General features: G+C 39.5%; 1 protein-coding gene across 4 annotated transcripts in view; it reads left to right on the top strand.

Annotated features, from left to right (window-relative positions):
- adcy7 (adenylate cyclase 7) overlaps positions 1-22057 on the top strand; it is a 58101-nt gene that overhangs the window by 12589 nt on the left and 23455 nt on the right. For all 4 annotated transcript variants that reach the window (XM_055205858.2, XM_055205841.2, XM_055205868.2 and 1 more), the window contains exon 2: positions 17895-18380. In XM_055205858.2, coding sequence (XP_055061833.2) covers positions 18216-18380 — 165 coding nt within the window. In that variant the 5' untranslated portion in view covers positions 17895-18215. The remainder of the gene's footprint in view (positions 1-17894; positions 18381-22057) is intronic.

Here is a 22057-nt window from a genome sequence, read left to right as displayed (position 1 = left end):
CATCTATAGTTTGCCAGTCTAAACTGGTTGTGTGTGCAGGTACTTTGTATTTTTAGGAAGAGAAATGAATGTTTGTTAAGGGTTGATAATGTTTGCTTAATAGGGGTAGAAATAGTTGGGAACCACACAATTTGATTTGAATCAATTCATGGGGCCATGGTTTTGATTGAAAAATTAGCTCTCATGTTTTTTTTATCAAATTTTGATTGTATAGATTTGATTCTAGTTTGCTGTGTCGTGTTATTTTTCCTATTTGACTGTGGTAGATCGTTTTTAAAGTTCACCCAAAAATTTTAAATTGTCATCATTTACACACCCTCATGTTGTTCTCAACCTGTAGGGCAGGGGTCTCAAACTCAAACTGGCTTGGGGCCATTTTTAAGGCAGACAGTTCATCGGGAGGCCGCAGAGCTATTTTAACGTTCAAAAAAGTACAATGTTTCTGTAAATGTCATGTTTAATTTCTATTATTTAATGTATAATAATACTTGAAGATATATAAGCACTGGTTTTATATTTTTAATATACATTATTTTATAAAAGTAGCCTAAGTAAATCTTTTCTTAATCTTATCTTAACTAAGACCTATTAAAACCTTGCACTAAACTAACAAATTTATTTCTATATACATTTATAAACTATTATAAAAATTACCACCAGTAAGTGTTTCTGTTTTGATTTATTTTGGATTGTTTTCAGTCATAGTATTGACTTCATTATGTTCTTTATTATTTCAGTTTTCATAAATTCTCTATTATATGTGGGAAAATATTAATAATTGAAAGTGATCCCATAACTTTTGAATTAGTCCATGTTATATAAGATATATTGGACAGAAAAAATAATAGTACTGCTCTATGTGTAATTGAATAGTAAGCTACATAATAATATATTATACTTCATTATATATAGCAGTATACATACTTTTATCTTCTTTACATTTCTCCTCATCTTTTCTCTTTTCTTAACCTGGGCACTTTGATGGCTCTTCTGTAATTTAAAATGTGTTGCATTACATCTACCGCTCTGCCTCCATATGCGGTGTTTCCATTAGATGCTGTGACGTGAGGTGAACTAAGCCCACCGCAGCTCAATCTTCTCTGAGTAACAGCTGATATCCACCCGGAAGTAACAAATCTTCTCTAGACAAACACTACAAAGTCCCGACCAGATTAACTGATCGCATGGTGACAATGGTATGATTGACGCGAGGTTCAGTTGAGGAATTAAAATCCGATCACGCATTCAGTCAGGGGTGGGCAACTCCTGGTCCTGAGGGCCAGTGTCCATGCAGAGTTTAGCTCCAACCCTAATCAAACACAGCTGAAAAATCTAATTGAAGTCTTCAGGACTGTTTGGAAATGACATTCAGGTGTGTTTGATTAAGGTTGAAGCTAAACTCTGCAGGACTGTGGCCCTCGATGCCCACCCCTGCATTCAGTGATCCTCGACATCACGGAGCGTGCGGTTCATGGCTGCGTAGCAACCGGTGACGCGACCCACGCCCCAGAGCGCAACTTCTGCTCTCGAGCACGTTGGAAAGTAATGCTTTGACTCGTTTTAACGCGTTGTTAGACGCGACATGTGAACGAACACTTGAATATAAAAAAAGTGAATAAAAATCTTTCTGCGGGCCAGATTATTTTATATTTTTGAAAGTTGACGCGGGCAGCAGAGAGGGGGAGGGCGGGCCGCAAATGGCCCGCGGGCCGGGAGTTTGAGACCACTGCTGTAGGGGTTTCTTTATTCTGTTGAACAGAAAAGATTATATTTTGATAAATAATGGTTGACGGTACTATGAAAGTCAAAGGGTACAATCAACTGTGTACTTGCCATTATTTAGGTTTAGAACAACATGAGGGTGGGTAAATGATGACAGAATTTTCATTTTTGGGTGAATCCTTTTAAAAGGTCTTAAAGAAAATCCCACTGAATTCAGTGTTTCTCACAGACTTCGTGGCGGTACATCTGCCAGGGGGATGGGTAAATAATGGGTAACTAAAATGCAATCAGGTAAGGTCAGTCATTTTCAGAAGTGGAGCCATGCGCAAAAACCACTGTTCACACGCCACGCGAAATGGGGTCTTGCACACTCAGCACGCACAACCACCCACTCAGTGAAGATGACATTTTTGTTGCACACACGAATGGCAGACGAGCCAAGTATAAACCAGGCTTCTGAGTCTTCATAGTGGATTATGGCAACTGATGCCATGGGTGTGTAAACTGAACCTGTCAAAAAAATGGGTTGTGCAAAATTCTATTTTGATTTAGAAGCGGGCCACCACAAATAAATGAATGTATGGGAGACACTGGAATCAGATGCAGTCCTGACAAACAGAAAACTTGTTAGTATAGAAATAAAATTTTCTTAGTAAAATGTTTTTTGCTTATCCTCTTCAACCCTAGGACCCTGTCCCGGGTCCAAAATTTCTCATTTTGACTTAATATAAAATATTATTTTAATTGTTAATGGTCTGTCATGGACCCCAGTAACACATATGAGATACTGTTTGAAAGCTTAGAGTCTCTACTTTCTGCAGATATGCATCACTTTGAGAAATCTTTTACTGTAAGAAAGTTATTTACACTATCACCCCCCCCCCATAATTTTGTATATGATTTAATATTCACATATTTCATATTTTTAAAATATGACAAACTGTCACTGACAGAAGACTACGGAGACAGATATATATAAAATGTAACAGAGTTTATTGAATAATAGAATATGCAGATGTAGAGATGAATGTTGTTGGTCTTCAGAGGGGAATCACAGACACACAGACACACTGGGGAAGAGATAATCCATAAGATGATGATGATGACGATGATGATGTTCAGGAGATGTTCTGTAAAGATATAGAAGTTCGAGAGTCTGGTAATCACATAGACAGTAATGTTCTTGTGACGAGACCGGACGATGACTGTGTGTTTGTGAGTGATATATAAAGGGAATGCTTGATGAGAGGTGACAGGTGCAGCTGATTAATACTCTGGTGATTGTGATCTGTGATGATGAGGGGTGTGTGTGGAAGGACCTGGCAAATCCGTGACAGTACCCCCCCCCTGAGGGTCCGCTCCTGAGGACCCTTGAGCTCTAGGACGCCGAGGAGGACGGCCTCTGGGTCTGGGAGCAGGTTTGTCTGGATGTGCTTGATGGTAATCACTGAGGAGTTCTGGGTCAAGAATGTCATCACGAGGAACCCAGGATCTTTCCTCTGGTCCATATCCCTCCCAGTCCACCAGGTATTCAAGCCGCCCACCTCGTCGTCTGGAGTCCAGGAGCTGCCTGACGGTGTAGATGGTTTCTTCTTCATCAAGAGGGGGGGCTTCTTCACCAGGTCCTGTGGGAGGAACAGAAGTGACAGGTGAGTAAAATGGTTTCAATTGTGATACGTGGAATACGGGGTGAATCCGGTAATGTGCTGGAAGACGAAGTTGAAAGGCTACCGGATTGACCTCCTTGATGATGGTAAAGGGACCAATGTACCTGGGACTCAGCTTCTTGCAAGGTAATCTGAGACGGATGTTTTGCGTGGATAACCAAACCTTATCACCAACTTGAAAGTTCGGGGTAGGGAACCTTCTGGTATCTGCATGCTGTTGATGACGGCGGATGGCGGATTGGAGGTGATGATGAGCTGAGTCCCAGACCCTCTCGCTCTCTTGGAACCAGTGCTGCAGTGATGGTACGTCGCAGGGTTCTCCAGTCCAGGGGAACATGGGTGGTTGGTAACCGAGTACACACTGGAATGGTGTAAGACCCGTAGCATGCTGGTGTAGGGAATTTTGTGCATACTCGGCCCAGGGTAGAAACTGGCTCCAAGAGTCCTGGTGGTTATGGCAGAAGGTTCGGAGGAAGCGACCCACTTCCTGGATCTTACGTTCCGTTTGACCATTCGTTTGGGGGTGATAACCTGAAGAGAGACTCACAGTTACCTCTAACAGCTTGAAGAATTCTTTCCAGACTCGAGATATAAATTGAGGTCCTCTGTCTGAGACGATGTCTTCTGGGAGGCCAAAATATCTGAACACATGCTGGAAAAGGAGTTCTGCAGATTCCATTGCTGTTGGTAAACCCTTGAGAGGTATTAGTCGTAGCATCTTTGAAAATCGATCTACCACCACGAAAATACAGGTGTTACCTTGAGAAGGAGGAAGATTGGTGGCGAAATCCACACCTACATGTGGCCATGGGCGACGAGGAACAGGAGGAGGACGTAGTTTACCATGGGGTAGATGCCTTGGGGTTTTGGCCATAGCACATTCCTTACACCCCCTCACGAACCTTCTGATGTCTTCTGCCATATTAGACCACCAGAAGCGATGTTTTAGCGGCGAGAGGGTTTGTTGGGCGCCTGGATGACCGGTGCCTACAGAGTTGTGAGCTTTGGTGATGAGAGATGTCCGATGTTGCAAGGGTACATACTTTATTCCTGGAGGACAACCCGGCGGAACATTGGTGGTTTCGGGAATCTCATCTTCCTGGCTCCAATCGATGGGACACACAAAGATTTTCTCAGGAAGAATGGTTTCTGGGGGAGAGAGATCTTCATCCGCAATAAACATCCTTGACAAAGCATCGGCTTTACAATTTTTTGTTCCTGGACGATAGGAAATGATGAAATGGAAACGAGTGAAGAAGAGAGCCCACCTTGCTTGTCTTGGATTCAGTCTTTTTGCCTCACGAAGATATTGAAGATTTTTGTGATCTGTCAGCACTGTGAATGGATGACGTGCACCTTCCAGCCAATGACGCCACTCCTCTAACGCCAGCTTGATGGCCAACAGTTCCCGATCACCAATGTCATAATTCTTCTCCGCCGGGCTGAACTTGTGAGAATAGTAAGCACAAGGACGAACGTCAGATGTTTTCCCCTGCTGCTGAGACAAGACGGCTCCGACTCCTGTTGAGGATGCATCTACCTCTACAATGAAAGGTTTGTTAGGATTTGGGTGTACTAGAACGGGTGCTTCACAAAAGGTTTTCTTCAGAAATTGGAAAGCGTTAGCAGTATCTTCATTCCAAGACAGAAATTTTGGTTTACCTTTTAAGGCAGATGTCAGAGGAGTCACAATCTGGCTGAAGTTCTTTATAAATCTCCGGTAAAAGTTTGCAAAGCCCAGAAATCTTTGCAATTCTTTTACCGTTTTGGGTTGAGGCCAGTTTTTAATGGCTGCTACCTTTCCTTCGTCCATACTCACTCCGTTAGATGAGACATCATATCCCAGGAATCGTATCTGTGGTTGATGGAATTCGCATTTTTCTGCTTTGATGAAGAGTGAGTGTTGTCGAAGTCTCTGTAGTACCTCCTTGACATGTTGTACATGAGTTTTGAGGTCACTGGAATAGATAAGAATATCATCAATATAGACAATCACGAACCGATGAAGAATATCTCTGAAAATGGTATGCATGAAGTCTTGAAATACTGAAGGAGCGTTTACTAGGCCATATGGCATCACTAAATATTCCCAGTGACCAGTAGGGGTCACAAAAGCGGTCTTCCATTCATCACCGGCTCGGATTCCTATCAGATTGTAGGCACTTCTGAGATCGAGTTTGGTGAAAATGGTTGCGCCTCTGAGCTGTTCCAGTGCCGTAGGGACGAGAGGAAGAGGGTAGCGAAACTTCCGAGTGATGTTGTTCAGGCCACGGTAATCAATACAGGGTCGGAGACCGCCGTCCTTCTTGGTGACAAAGAAAAATGGAGAAGCAGCAGGGGAATTGGACGGTTGTATGTACCCTTGTTCTAAGGCCTCTGTAATGTATTTTTCCATGGCTTCCTGTTCTGGTATGGATAATGAATAAATTTTACCTTTTGGTACTGGTTCACCCGGGAGGAGGTCAATCGCACAGTCCCATGGCCGGTGAGGTGGTAGTTTGGAAGCTCTCTTGGGACAAAAGACATCTTCAAATTCCTTGTATTCTGAAGGGATGGATACAGAAACATTTTCGTTAGGACTTTCAATAGAGGTGCTGCATACCTGAAGTTTTTCACTTGGAGGAAGAGGTTTTGGAAGATTTGGGAAACATCTTGGAAAACATTGACTGCTCCAGCGTTTAATTTCTCCTGTGTCCCAAGAGAGCTCCGGATGATGTTCCATTAACCATGGGCGTCCAAGAATCACATCCGCGGTGGAATTCTCCAGGACCAGAAATTTTATCCTCTCCTGATGTAAGATTCCCACTGTCAGAGTGATTTCTCCAGATCGTTGACGGATATCGGAGCGGTTGAGGGGTTTTCCGGTGATTGACTGCACCTTTAACTTTTGCTCGATGGATTCCTTCTTGATGTGGTACTGTCTACATAACTGGGAAGAGATGAAGTTCCCGGCCGACCCTGAATCGAGGAGTGCAGATACTATAATGGAGACGTTACGGTAGGATAATTTCACCTTTGTGGTAAGAGGTGTATAAATATGCTTTTCTGGTTGGACAGTACTCACCAACGCCCGGGGTGGACGGATGGGACAATCAGCGATGAGATGTCCTTTACTGGCACAGTATAAGCATAACCCCTCTTTAATCCGACGTTGTCTCTCTGACAGTGGGATGCGGGTGGAATCCAACTGCATGGGTTCTGGTCCTGGAGGGGACGGTTCTGGTGAGCGGTAGAGTGCAAATTGAGATGGATTACAGGCAAGCATGCGATTTTCAGTTCTGATCGCTCTTTGAATAAATCGTTCAAGACCAATATTGTCATCAAACGCAGCCAGTTGTAGTCGAAGATTAGCTTTTAATCCATTACGAAAAGTAGTGATGAGGGCTCGTTCATCCCAACCACTAGCTGCCGCTAGTGTGCGAAAACGCAATGAAAACTCTGCTGCCGAATCGTTACCTTGTTTTATATTGTACAGTTCATCACAAATGGAGTTGTCACCTACTGGAAATCCAAAGACTTCCCGAAAGTGTTCACTAAAGGCTCGATAGGATTGGAGAACGGAGCCATTTTGTTCTCGGATTGAGACTGCCCAGTGTAACGCTTTTCCGGTAAGTAGAGACATGATGAAAGCGATCTTACTGCTATCTGTAGGGAAACGGTTAGGTTGCATCTCAAAGATAAGCTCACATTGTAATAAAAATACTTTGCACTCACTCGCTTCACCAGAATATGGGCTTGGATGGGCCATGGGAACTGTGTTAGCGGTAGCCTGAGGAGTAACAGTGGTCTGTTGTGTCTGTAGTAGTTCGTTGCGTAATGTATCCACCAGGTTCTGGAAAGTATCCTGTTGAGACATGGTGTTAGTTGGTTGTTGGTCCGGTCTTCTGTCACTGACAGAAGACTACGGAGACAGATATATATAAAATGTAACAGAGTTTATTGAATAATAGAATATGCAGATGTAGAGATGAATGTTGTTGGTCTTCAGAGGGGAATCACAGACACACAGACACACTGGGGAAGAGATAATCCATAAGATGATGATGATGACGATGATGATGTTCAGGAGAAGTTCTGTAAAGATATAGAAGTTAGAGAGTCTGGTAATCACATAGACAGTAATGTTCTTGTGACGAGACCGGACGATGACTGTGTGTTTGTGAGTGATATATAAAGGGAATGCTTGATGAGAGGTGACAGGTGCAGCTGATTAATACTCTGGTGATTGTGATCTGTGATGATGAGGGGTGTGTGTGGAAGGACCTGGCAAATCCGTGACACAAACATGGGCAAGTCTTATATCAAATGAAAGCTCTCATTCTCAGGAATAAGGCTACAGCGTTATTTTTGTTCTATTATTAACACATATCCAACAATAGTTGAATGAATAATAAGGTAAAAAATCGTCTTTTGTAAACGTATGTGAAACTTGAGCATGAACTGCCTCAGATAGCACATATAGCCACAAATGATACACCATCTTTTATATTAGGTCCTACTCTAAAAAATGAGTCCATTCACAACATTTTCTTTGGTTGTGTGCATAATTAATCCCTTGCTATTTTTTATTAAAAAATTAATATTTATATGAAAAATGTATTTTCGCTCACTTCAGTAAAATAAGAATAACTTTTGAATGCGACATGCTAAAGACATCATTCTTTTTTTTGGGTGTTTACTGTCTGCTGCTGTTAACAACCAGAACTGTTTGCAGTCTGCTACAGAACCAGAGTTATACACTATCAAAGGCAGTATTTACAACATAAAAAAAGAAAATTTGGTATTTCATTGTATGAAAAACAACATAAATAACAATATTTTTCACAAACAGCAGCTTTTTATGTAACTTCAAAGTGTTTTCTTTAAAATGATATAAAGCAATTGCATTTATTCCACTGTATGTGCTTATGGGAGCACTTCAAATATTTTTAGGTGCAAATTAAATACAAAAAGGGTATTATTCCTCCCTTCAGTTGGAGTAAAATAACTTTTGTATATATTATGATAGAGAAAAAAATCCTTTTTCCTTTGTAAGCTGGCAATTGCTGGAATCAAACAAAACTGTCTGCAGGGAGCTGAGGCACCCAGGGCCAGAGTTATACACTTTCAAACAAAAACTTTAGAAAAAAAACATCAAAAAGCGCCTATTTATTTTTGTGTTTATTAGAGGACTGACATCACATACAACCATATTTAGCACTTTCAACAGTGTTTTATGTAATTTCAAAGGGTTTCCTGTAAAATGATACCAAACATTTGTATGTAAACCTCTGCATGTGGGTATGGGAAGCTTTTGAAATTGTAGGCCAAGTCCAGGCGAAAATCCCCAAAATAGCTTCAGGGTGGAAGAAGTTATTGACCCATTTCTGAATACAGTTTTTTTATTCAGTCAACTAAGCTGTAAATTGCTTCTGCCTTTTCATAGAAAAAGTCCTGATAGCACTTATTGGCTGATGGCACCCCAAGAACAAGCACAGTCCTAAGCTCTTCACTACCTCGAAAATTGTAACACTAAAGCCAGCTGACAGTGAACAGAAAGATTATATTCATGTAACATCTTTTCCAAAATCAATCTGTCATTGACTTATCATGTGATACAACAAAATATTTGTGGTTTATATTTAGCTTGCAAAAAACTATTTCATGCCTGTGACACAGGATCTGTGTAAGATATAAGTCAGGCTGAGACTATTTTGCTGAATTTGATTTCTCATCTAGGCACTAGAAATCACTAGGATTAGTTTTGATTTATGTCAAAGCACTTTAGGGGTTCTATAGAAATCCAATCTAAAAATCAGTTTGGTGTTTTTCTATGTGTATTACTATGCTTTTATTGAACAATGGCCAATATTGCATGTGGACATCATAGGTGATGTACTGTAGGTAAAGGGAAGGGTGCGGTAGTTCACAAACACACTGTTTGTCCAGTGCCACCCAAATCAACACTACCAGAGTTCCTTTGTAGCTTGACCTTGCTGTCCAACAGCAGGCAGGGTCACTATTGTCTGTGCTTCCGAAGGATAACACTGTTGTTGTTAGAGTGATGCCAGAATATGTTTCCTTTAAAGAGTATATTTCTCTCTTCAGGGAGCCATTAAGCACACCTTTTCTATGATTCACCAGAGATGAAGCAGAGTTAAAATGACTCTATGCTCTGTAAAGTCATAAAATTATGTAGGCCTCACTGCTGCCCATTGTTGTGTCAACAGTAATAAAGTAACCTACTGTTTGGCAGTAGAAAAGCAGCACAGTTTAACTTGCCACACTTTGCGTATTTCACAGTGATGGAAAGTTTATGCTCGGCACCAAACTAAATTTTATATATATACAACATAACATGCCAAGATGTGTGAAACTCCTAAATACATGTAACCGCACTAGTATTATGTTGATTAAAAATTTATATAAACTTCAGGCCAGTGGTTCAGATTTTACTTGCCCTGACAAAATTATCTAAAATGTAAAAAACAAAAAGTAAAATTTGTTTTATAAAAATGTTTTTATTTTCTAAAATAAAAACACATTTTTTATTGTTTTTGACCCATGTAACTGTAAGGTTATGACATTAAAAGCTATTTGCCTAGCTCATCAGGGCTCAAAATTAACTTTTTTATTTGGTAGCACTGATGCTCCCAACTTTAAAGAGTTAGGAGCACCAGCAAAAATTTAGGCACATCCATCAAAAAATTTAAAAGCACCACAACTACAATGTTAATGTTAATAGGCCCCTTCACGGTTCACGTCACAGGCTGTTCCCACTGCGCATGTCGGGGTCAGAAAAGTCATTACAGCAGATTCAGTTGCGTATTATTCGGTATCGTCAAAAATGCCTACTTACGTCGTGGGCTGTGAAAATCGCACCAGGTCTTCCGTTAAGTTTTCGCGAGTCATGCAGAATCTCAAAAACAAAAAAATACAACATCTGCGTTTGCAAGCAATTAACGTGCAGACTGGGACAATGCAAAGATCAAAGAGGCTTGTGTTTGTAGTGCTCACTTCATTTGAGGTAAGTCATCATTTTTCAGCACTGTTAGATTAAATTATAAAGCCTAAATGGTATGAACAGTTCGACCCCGTGCTGCGCGCGCACCCGATAGTCATTCAATGTTTACAAACCTTGAAGGGGTCTATAGATTTATTTTATTAAAAATAAAACACCACCACCGGGCTTTACACGTCCTATGGCCAGCATTTAAAAGTTGGTCTTCTATTTTATTTTATTTTATTTTATGCTGCATAAATTCCTAAATTAATACCCAAATGCTGTTGAAATAGTATTGCAGCAATAATAATTTAACAATTACAGGTAACATGATTAAGATTACATAGAAAATCTAGCAAACACGTAAAACACTGATTAATTGTGACATTACAAAAGTGACCCTAATATAGAAGGCTAATATATATTGGCATTGATAACTGCATTACCAGGATGCTTTTAATACTAAATAGGCAATGTTTTAAAAAATACAACAAAAACATACCATCAGCATTGTTGTGTTCCACAGCAACATGGACCACAAGGATGTTTGTCGAATGTCCATTCACCAGCGCATGCGCACATACACCATCAAACACACTTTGACAGACAGCTCGGTGTCTCCATCAATAATAAACACATTTGTCATGACACGTCTTGTATTTTTGGCACTTTCGCCATGTTTAAGCAAGGTACGTCTGGCTCTTAAAAAAATACAGTAATAACCTTGGCTGTAATCGGCTGGCCAATCTGCGGTCTTCATTAAACGCAAGAACTTAATGGTGAAATTTGATTGGTTATGTATCGTTGGAGAGAACACTGAACCTGGGACAGCGCCAGCACGCAGGATCACAATCAACTCGCGTCACAACAAAATGGGCAGTCGCACAAATGCTCCCAAATATATTTTAAGGTCGCACAGATTAAATTTCGGTCGCATATGCGACCAAAATGGTCGCAATTTCGAGCCCTGCTCATATAAATTTCATAAACTGTTAAAGTCAGTAATAAATTAAGAACAGATAATAAAATTATGAGCTAAAACAAATATATACAAACATGCAAATGAAATAAAAAAATGCTGTTCAGATTTTTATTTAATGGTACCAGGGCTCCAGAGTCAGATTAACTTTTTTCACTTTTTTTAACTAAAAATTTTAGGGGCGCAACCAGAAAATTTAGGGGCACACACCGTAAATCAACATGCTAACCAAATATTCACATTTCTACTCATTTTCACTGTATTACTAATAAATACTTTCAGGATAGATGCAGAAAGTACAATGTGCTGTTTCAAATTCAATGTCATATCACAAAAAAGGTCAAATTTATTGGTCGCACATGTGCGACTGGATGTAAAATTCAGTGGCACACTCTGAAATTTTGGTGGAAAAATGCCACCATTTGGTGGCAGTCTGGAGCCCTGGGTACTGTACTTTTACATTTATGCATTTGGCAGACACATTTATTCAAAGCAACTTATATGTGTATATGCAACTTAAATGAGGCTCAGCGGAGCACGTCAACTGACGACACCACCGGTGTTTGTACAGAAACTGTCAGAGGTAACTGACAGAGGTAGTGATAAACGCGATGTGCAATACATCTATTTGTGGTGGCCAATTTTGATTTTATGGCGGACTGAGAAATAAATTAATGTATGGGGATGTTTAGCATTTCAACAATGCTCTCACTTGTATGATACAGCAGCAGGCAGTGCAAATATAAAGACACGCCTATAATCCTTCCCACAGCAAAGTTTTACTAAACTCAATGGAAAAGCTAACCAAGCCAAAGTGAGCTTACCCGACTTGACCCAAACCAAACCGTGGGGTACTATGCAATGGAAAAGCGCCATTACAGTGCATCACAAGGTATAACGCAATGCTCTACCACTGAGGAGCATACAGGAGCACCATTTTTTAATACAGAAATTGAATAAAGTAATCAAATGTAAAATAGTACTGCTGTATTCATAGTTGTCACTGTAAATAGTACATTATTGTAAACATAGATTAATCTTTATTTGAAAAAGTGAATCGGTCAAGAACTGTAAGTGATCTTGTCTTTGTCTGTTATTATTTGATTAACATTAAAAAGAGACAGCCGCAGGTATATTTAGGGTGTTAAGACATAATGCAAGGATAAGGTTACACATGGGCTTTTTTTCTGAACTTTTTACATTCACTAAGACACTTCACACTACATTTACAAGGATAATTGCAGCATTTTGAGATATGTTTGGGTAAAAAAAATTGTATAAACGCAAGAAAACGTGAACTCCGTATTTGAACATTTTTTGAACCATCTGCTTTGTTTTTAACTTTTATAACATTGTATGGTAAACCCTTTTTACTGGAATAGTTAAAATAGCCAATCCCTCTAGAACAGGACACATACATACAGTTGGCCATGTAGTGTTTGCTAAAATTTAGGCCCTGGTTCTCTTTGCCCTATAGACTACGATGTGATTTCTGTGTGTGTGTGTGTGTGTGTATTACATACTGTATTTCAGATAGAGCCACGGTACTAGGGCTGTGCAAAAATATTGATACAGCTAACTATCGTAATCCTTTTTTTTTTCACGATAGTGTCGATATTACAATCTCTACTATCGATATTTTAAAGCTATATAAAAATCCCTCTGTGTGCGTCAAACAACCTCCTCCGCCACTGCTGTAGTTGTCCCTGTCCAGTTGTCTGTTATATACGGCCAATGTCTCAGAAGTAAGCGGGAGTGAAAAAATGGCAGAAAATTTTAAGACACCTGCAGCTTTCGTGTGGACGCACTTTGGCTTTAAAAAACCTTAAAAAAAAGTGCTCTTTTATTTTACACTTTTGATAAAACTAAAGGAAAAGCATTGCAAAGTATCGCAACATGCAACGCATTGTATTGTATCGTGATACATTGTATCATGACCCACACTGTAAAAAATACTTTGCTGCCTTAAAATTTTTTGTTAAATCAACTCAGATTTAGATAAGTCATGTCAACAGAGATGAGTTGTCACAACTTATAAAATATAGTTGAGAAAAGTCAACTTAATTTTATAAGTTATAACAACTCATCTGTAGTTATAACAACTCATCTCTAGTCAAGATAAATAATAGTAAGTTAAAATGACTTGTAAATCCGAGTTGATTCGGCAAAAAATTTTAAGGCAGCAAAGTATTTATTACAGTGCATGTATCGTGATACGTATTGTATCGTGAGGCCCTTGCCAATACCCAGCCCTACACGGTACCCTGTTTCATCATTTGATCATCATAACAATAATCATATCATTGTTCACATTATATTTCCTGATGCTGAATTCCAGATTTCAGAGGTGAAATTGTCTTTTGTGTTGAAAGAAATGTGGTTTCTCACTGTGGTTTCTATACAGACATATAAACCCCTAAGGGTGCCAGCCTATTAAGACTAAAGACTTTAAAGTACTTTGCTTTAATCTTTAAGACATTACTGTGGTGCTCTACTCTAAACAGACACAAACAGATAGAATGTAATGGCATGGACTAAATGATGTGCTCAGAGAGATAATGAGTGTAAATAGTGCATTTATAATTGATTTTGTTGGAATATGGCAGAGAATGGGCCTTTATGATGTGTTGAAAGGCTGTTGCCGGCAATGCTGCCCTCGGTTTAACCATAAAAAACACCAGCTGTCATATCACATGAAGCTGTTGGAATGTCACATTTTAAGTGGCTTTGATGAAGACATACAGTATATGCACTTCCCTCTTCCTGTCCTCTTGTTTTCTCCATCACATGTTTTTCCACAAAAGCAGATATGCAAGATGTATTTGAGACAGACACAATTTGTTTGCAAATAACCAACCTTACAACAAAATGTCTAATAGTAAGTCTCAAAGGTGAGATGGCACAAGAGTAAGCGAATAGTGACCTCTTCATGTGTAAGCTTTCAGAAGGATGAGAAATCACTTGAACCTTCACGTTTTCTATTCTTAGCAGGAAAGTTGTCAGGATAGAAGAGAAGTGATCTTTGAGTTTAGATTTTTCATCTGTCCTGGTGTTGAGGGATAATACTGAGCTAAAATGAAAAAAATATTTTTTAATGTGTTATAAAGTTTAGTTAAAAATGTGACTTGATTTCTGCAACATATCTTTTGCTTGCTTTTCAGGTTATCCGATTTAGTTACTGACACACCACCTGCACCCCATCTATATTGTTTTTTTTACAACTAGATTCCAATAGGGTGGTCTTCTCTTAACAAAAGTGTGTGGGTGGTCGACCTTTAGGCATGAGAAGTATAAAAGAAATACATTCTTTAACTGCATTTAATAATGGCACCTGATAAAACTACATAAGAGTTTACAACAGCTTACCTCAGTGGGAAGCATTGTTGCCTTACATCAAGAAGGTCCCCGTTTTGAGCCCTGGCTGGGATGGGTGGTCTTTCTGTGTGGAGTTTGCATGTTCTCCCTGTGTCAGTGTGGGTTTACTCCGGATACACTTGTTTCCCACAATCCAAAAACATGCAGGTTAGGTACATTTAAAAATGTCAGATTGCCCCTTCTCCAATGTGTGTATCGATCAAGTTTTGTGGATTAATTTGTGTGTGGATTGACTGGTTTCTGCCATGAATATAGCCATAGATGCTGGAATGATGTTAAGAATAAATAAACAAAGATTACATAAGTCAAAGGTGTTGGCAGGTTTACTACCTGCCGTTATCTAGGTATAACTTAAAGGACATTGTTGTAAATCAGTCATATGTGTGTGTGCATGTTCCCTCCCAAAATAAATTCCTTCGGTGTTGATAATGTTAATAAGCATGTATAAAGTCATTGAATCTTTATTGTCTTGCTTTGTCATTGGTCTGCAATCTCACAGTGTGTTGCAGTGTTGTGTGCAACTGCAAAACGTTTCACCTTGAGAAGGTGGGCAGATTATAGAGCTATGCTTGTGTCATGTTTAGCATCAGATTATTGTTTAGGTTTTGCTGCTGCAGAGCTGCCCCACTTCATGATGTCACTTCCAGAAACTAGATCAGCAACTCGCTGAAAAGGACTTGCCCTCTCACTTACCCACACACCCTTACTTTACCCACACATGCATGAAGACTATTTAATCTAATTTCTCTCTCTCTCTCTCTCTCTCTCTCTCTCTCTCTCTCTCTCTCTCTCTCTCTCTCTCTCTCTCTCTCTCTCTTTCTTTCTTCCCCTTTCTCTCTGTTATTGCCCTACCAGATTGTTCCTTTGCCATGGTAACTTTAGAATGGGGATATAAAGGCTGCTTGTTGGCTTAGGTGCTGTTGTCTGGGAGAGTGAAACAGTGACACAGTGTTGTCATTTAGTTTTGTAATGAGCATCAACAAAGAGAAAATCGGGGAGCATCCCAGTTCTTTCACTCTCCACCCCTCTTTCTTTCTCTCTCTGCCCCCCTGTTTTTATGCTTCTTTTCAGAGGCACTTCAATAGGACTGACTACTTTGCTGTCTCTTCACTTGTTGTAACGACCTTCACTGTCTCTTTACTTTCTCTCGCTCACCTTATATAAATCCTTGTTGGCTGTTTGTAATAGTGTTGGAGAGTGAAAGCACTTGACTTGCCCCTTTCTATTGGACTTACTTTGTCTTTATGTTTTTAAGAATAAGTTGAAATTCTTTCTGTTTGATAAAGCATATCATTTATGTTAAGCACTCTTGCATTGTATTTTACCGTTATTTTATTTCAGAATGTTGAACCACTCTTGTATCATATTTGCGGGTTTTTAATTATTAAATTAAATATGTGTTTTTATTTATTTAATTGTAAAGCACATTGGTCAAATTGGGCTATATTTGGTGCTAAATAAATAAAATTGCCATTAGGATTATATCTAATGTAGTTTATCGCCACCCAAAGGAATGCAAGAAAAATATGATAGTAGTATTACAATAAATACTGTGTCATTTGCCTTTCTAATTTGAGACTTGTGTCAGCGTCACACAACATTCAAGGTTTGCTGTGTTGTGTGTTTGCGCTTGGATGCGAGGCTGTTGTTTATGCTTCCCTTTTTGTATGCTTGCGGTTCTCAAACATTAATTACATGTGATGAGAAATCAGGACTTTTGGACACACACAGTTAAAGGCACATTCCACTTTTTTTTGAAAATATGCTCATTTTCCAGCACCCCTAGAATTAAACATTCGATTTTTACCGTTTTGAAATCCATTCAGCTGATCTCCGGGTCTGGCGCTAGCACTTTAGCTTATCACAATCCATTGAATCTGATTAGACCATTAGCATCGCGCTAAAAATAACCAAAGAGTTTTGATATTTTTCCTATTTAAAACTTGACTCTTCTGTAGTTACATCGTGTACTAAGACCGACAGAAAATTAAAAGCTGCAAGTGATATTATGCACTGCCCGAAAATAGTCCCCTTGGTTACTTTCAATGGTAGAGGACTATTTTCGGGCACTGCGTAATATCACTACGCCTGCTGCAGCCATGTTACTTCAGCAAAGTCGTTGATTATTACGCCAGAATGAGAGCATAGTTCCTAACCATATCTGCCTAGAAAATCGCAACTTTTAATTTCCTGTCGGTCTTAGTACACAATGTAACTACAGAAGAGTCAAGTTTTAAATAGGAAAAATATTCAAACTCTTTGTTTATTTTTTTAGCGCAATGCTAATGGTCTAATCAGATTCAATGGATTATGCTAAGCTATGCTAAAAGTGCTAGCGCCAGACCCGGAGATCAGCTGAATGGATTCCAAAACGGTAAGAATCAAATGTTTAATAGGGGAGCTGGAAAATGAGCATATTTTCAAAAAAAGTTGAGTGTCCCTTTAATTTACAGGGTCATGTCTCCTCTTCCTCCTCTGTGGGCCGTTGTTCCACTTGAAAGAGGATGTAGGATGATATGGACCGTTAGGCAGCTCACAGAAAAGAAGCAAAGTTTTGATGAAGCCTTCATTGTAATACTTCTGTTTACACAAGGTTTCCTGTAGGCTGTGTGCATGTGTGTACATGCAAGTATTACATATGCTTGCCTGCAGCTGTCACAATGCAAACACATAGCCACAAACACACATGCTTTAAGATGGACTATGTGTCTAGAAGGGCACAGGTCACATAAAATAATCCTCACCAAAGATTTCTCTTTAAAGAGCTATGCGTGTCTCACTGTGTATTTTTTTCTGTGTAAGTTTAGTTGAGGTTTGGCAGAGGATTTCATGGAGAGCAGCCATCAGCATTAGTCTCTGTAATGAAGAGAAGACTGAATCCACAAATGTTGAACTCTGCCCAAAATCCTTTTTAAAGACAGAGAGCAGCCAGTGTGGGAATGACTACACAGAGGAGTGTTTATAGAGACGAGCAAAGTTGACCTGAAATTGTGATTTTAAATCCTTCATGAATTATTTGACAGCTTTTAAAATAGGTCTAGGAAGTTTTTAAATAAAAAGGCTCATAGGATGAAAGCAGGAGGTGTTGTAAAAGATTTTATGAACAACAAAGCGATCTTTATAGTGCTTTTAACAAATCTCTCTCGCTCTCTCATTTTCTGTCTTGCAGGCACCTAACCAGAAACCGATAAGGAGGCACCTAAAAGGTCGCTACGCTCTGCCTGCTATTACAGAGTGAGGGACAAAAGCATAGTACGACTGAACACAGAAAGAAGAAAAATAGCGTAAAGGACATGAGCAGGTCCTTCGGAGGGGCAAGATGAAGTGTTCTGCAATGGAATGACCTCCCACACACACTTGTGTGGTTTCTATGGGGATTTCTGCATAGCCACGCACTCCTCTGGATGGAAGGAGGTGTACTTCTGTGCCATCTGATTGCTCTGCTGTGATTGGTCAGTATTATTCGGCTGCTGCACTGCCACTGGTCAGGATGCCAGCAAAAGGGAAATACTTGCTGAACGAGCAGAAGTTGAAACAGGAAGCACTGTACAGAAAATTTTCTGGCATTAGCCAATACCAGCCGTTCGTTCTGTTGCTGGGACTGAGCATTCTCACATGTACAACGTTGCTAGTGCTCTTCTTCAGCCTAGAACTGGTAAGAGTCCATAATCATTTACTCCCTCTTCCTCACTTACAAATGCACAGATCAGATATCGAACACATGCTGTTGGAACGGTTGCAAAATAATAACCTGCCACAGCAGTGTATTCTTTATTTTTAAAGTGCATGGGATTCGCTTTTATATTACTTCATTCCGATCCCAGTATCCTAAGTCAGCCTGCTGGTGATTAAACTGTCTCTCTTATATAATCCTACGGTGACTGAGGTACCATGATCACTTGCATAATCTGATCCTTATCAAAATGGCATTTTTTTGTGTAATAAGCATAATGTTCTTGCTCTGGGTATATGTGGCACTTTCTCACTTAACTCTTCTATGTTGGATAAGATACATGCACAAAGATATTCTCAGCAGTCAGCTGTTATGGGGAGGTCCCAGAATGCTCCTATTCTACTGCTATTGTTAATTTCTCTAGCAGATAAGCACTATACCATCTGTGCAAATTCCTGTAACCTTCTGCCTCAACACCAACCGGTTGTAGGAGGAAAGAATAAGTTAGCATGGCTCTGTTTGTGTGGGCTTGTGTCTGTTTTTATTTTACTATCTTTTTGAACTTTCACAAAGTCCGTAGGATGATATGTGTGTGTGTGTGTGTGTGTGTGTGTGTGTGTGTGTGTGTGTGTGTGTGTGTGTGTGTGTGTGTGTGTGTGTGTGTGTGTTTGCATGCTTTTTGACTGAGGTATGTATATCTGCTCCAGTTAAGTCTGTAATGTATCTTGGTAATAATTCCACATGTTTAGAGAATGGTAAAGCAATTAAGTGAAGATGAGTAGAGGACTCACTGCGGTTAGTCTCTATATGTGGGTTGGGTGAGAGGCCCACACAGGTCACAGCTTTTAGTTTGATAGTGTAATTGAATCAGTTGGCTTTGTCAATTATGAACTTTATCATGTTAATGCCATTTTTTTATTATCGATTTATTAAATATTGATAAATTAAGTCATTCATTTACTATGTTGTACATTTTGAATACAGTCTCTTGCCTTAATGGGTTGGATGATTCAATGATGTTTGGACCAAAAGTATTGGTAAACCAGGAAATTAAAATGATACAGGTTAATTAAATATCACTCCCTCTATATTAAAGGGGACATTTCACAAGACTTTTTTAAGATGTAAAATAAATCTTTGGTATCACCAGATTACGTATGTGAAGTTTTAGTTCAAAATACAGATAATTTATTATATAACATGTTAAAATTGCCACTTTGTGTGAGCAAAAATGTGCCGTTTTGGGGTGTGTCCTTTTAAATGCAAATGAGCTGATCTCTGCACTAAATGGCAGTGCTGTGGTTGGATAGTGCTGACTAAGGGGCGGTATTATTATAAAAGATCCCCTTCTGACATCACAAGGGGAGCCAAATTTCAATGACTTTAATGACCTATTTTTCATTGCAGAGAATGGTTTACCAAAACTAAGTTACTGGGTTGTTCTTTTTCACATTTTCTAGGTTGATAAAAGCAGTGTGGACCCAATTATAGCACTTAAACATGTAAAAAGTTAGACTTTCATGATATGTCCCCTTTAAGTACCAAAAACAAAGTAATGTAAAATCCCAGGGCAGAGTTTCTACATTTACATCAGACTTTAGAGAGGTCAGATGAGCTTTATTGTCATTTCAGCCATGTACAGTTTGTACACAGGACATACAGTGGTGGTACATTAGACAGTGTAAGACTTGCTGTGTTATTCTTATAGACTTCTATAGACTAGAAATATAGATTCAAGGGGATGTTGACCTGTCTGTTCGTGAGGGTCTGGTTTGTGGTTGAATGTCTGTATCTGTTTACTTTGTGAGTCTATAAATCCATTTAATATTTTCTGAGATTAAATTCCAGAGACTGAAGTCTGGACTATCTTCCTGTTCATGAGAAGTATGGTTCAGTTTTAGAAACATAATTACATAATCCAAAATCTGCTTTTAATGGTTAAACAGTCTCTGGTTTGAAACTGGTATTGGTTTTATCGAATCAGATCATAGGGGGAGTTTTGGGGGACAGACCAGAGCCAATTATGATTTTGCCTGAGCTATTAATAAAATGTAAGATTTCATATTTTATTTGTCTTATCTTAATATTTAAATTTGTAGACTGAATAAATTATGCTAAAAACAATAAAGGATTACGACCATTAAGCTGCACTCTCTCACTAATCTTAAAGTATTGCAGCCAACTTGCTAGTAGGTGCCCCCTAAGCACAAACGCGAAACTCTGCTTATGAATTACATGATCTCTTGGGGCCCTATCTTGCACCCAGCGCAATTGACTTTGTCAGTGACGCATGTATCATTCGTATTTTGCACCGGCGCACAGCGGGTTTTTTCCTCCACAGACGCACGTCGGCAAACTAGGGAATGAACTTGCGCTCCCTGGGCGGTTCAGCGCAAAAAAGGAGGCGTGTTCCTGCGCAAACCATCCCTGATGCTATTTTGCAGTTTCAAAAAGCAATTGCGCCACTGACCAGAAAAAACTAGTCTAAAGTCAGTGGTGCTTTGCGCGTTGTTCATTATGCTATTTTAAGGGCACATGCTTGACCATAATGTATAGCGTGCACAACGCGCACACACTTTGCTTATCTAATCTACACAGATGCAACAGTTATTTTTGCAAATCATAAATTGTTACAATAAAAAATATTAACACATGAGATAAGGGAAATCATTGTGGTGAGCATTGTGGTGATAGTTTTTATTTATTTTATGTGGCTGCGTTTAAAAATTATCATGCAAATAACGATTAAAATATTTTCATAAGTTTGTTGTTTGGCTGTATTACGTTTATTTTATGTAAGTAATTATTAAAATGTTTTCATAAGAAACCTTAATGTATGTGAACTTGATTTGTAAGTGTACTTTGAGGTTGGACTGCCGTTTCTTGGCTTTCAGCGGTGAGGGTGGACGCAGCGATGTCCTCTGCTGGCGTCAGGTCATGTGTAGAGGCAGATCCACCTCCCGTTACATGGCGTGCCCGCTTTATGCTGGCAAGCTTGGGATTCCCCCGTCTCCTGACATCATTGTAGCGCTTGCGGCGCAACGTCCTGGGGATGCCAGCTGATGAGACAATTGTGGCTATTTCCTCCCACGCCTGTTTAACCGATGCTGATTTGGGTGGGTTTCTACCATCCCCATACAAAACAACTTCTCTGTCTTTGACTGCTCTTACAAGTCTCCTCGGCTGTGAACCGCTCCTGGCGTGCGCCTGGTAAATCCGTCATAATAATAGCAACCCGCCATGGAACTTGCGCACTTGCGTTTAAAGGAAATGTTGGATGACGTTCTGATTGGTTTATTTGACGTTACGCCCAAACCACACCTATGAATAATGAACCTACTTCAAACCAACCCCTTATTGATTTGCGCCTGGCGCAAGAGTTATTTCTCCCGCCGGGAAAATAACAACAGCGCCCAAGATCCGCCCACAAAGTCACTTGCGCTTTGCGCTTTCAGATCGTTAAAATAGGGCCCTTGGTGTTTTTTAATACATTTTGACTACAATGTGTTTGTTTGTCTCCCCTAAGAAAAGTAAAAGGAAAACAGTGGAAAGCTTCTTTGCAACTATTGTTCAAAACAAATGCTTTCATGAAAGAGTGCATGTATAAACATGTAGACACAAACATGTAAAGTTTTAATTGTTAGAGACTCAAGACAATT

Source organism: Misgurnus anguillicaudatus, chromosome 21 (assembly GCF_027580225.2).
Source record: "Misgurnus anguillicaudatus chromosome 21, ASM2758022v2, whole genome shotgun sequence".
Classification (NCBI taxonomy): Eukaryota; Metazoa; Chordata; class Actinopteri; order Cypriniformes; family Cobitidae; genus Misgurnus; species Misgurnus anguillicaudatus.
Note: the sequence above shows the minus strand (reverse complement) of the source record. Positions and strands in the feature narration are given on the sequence as shown.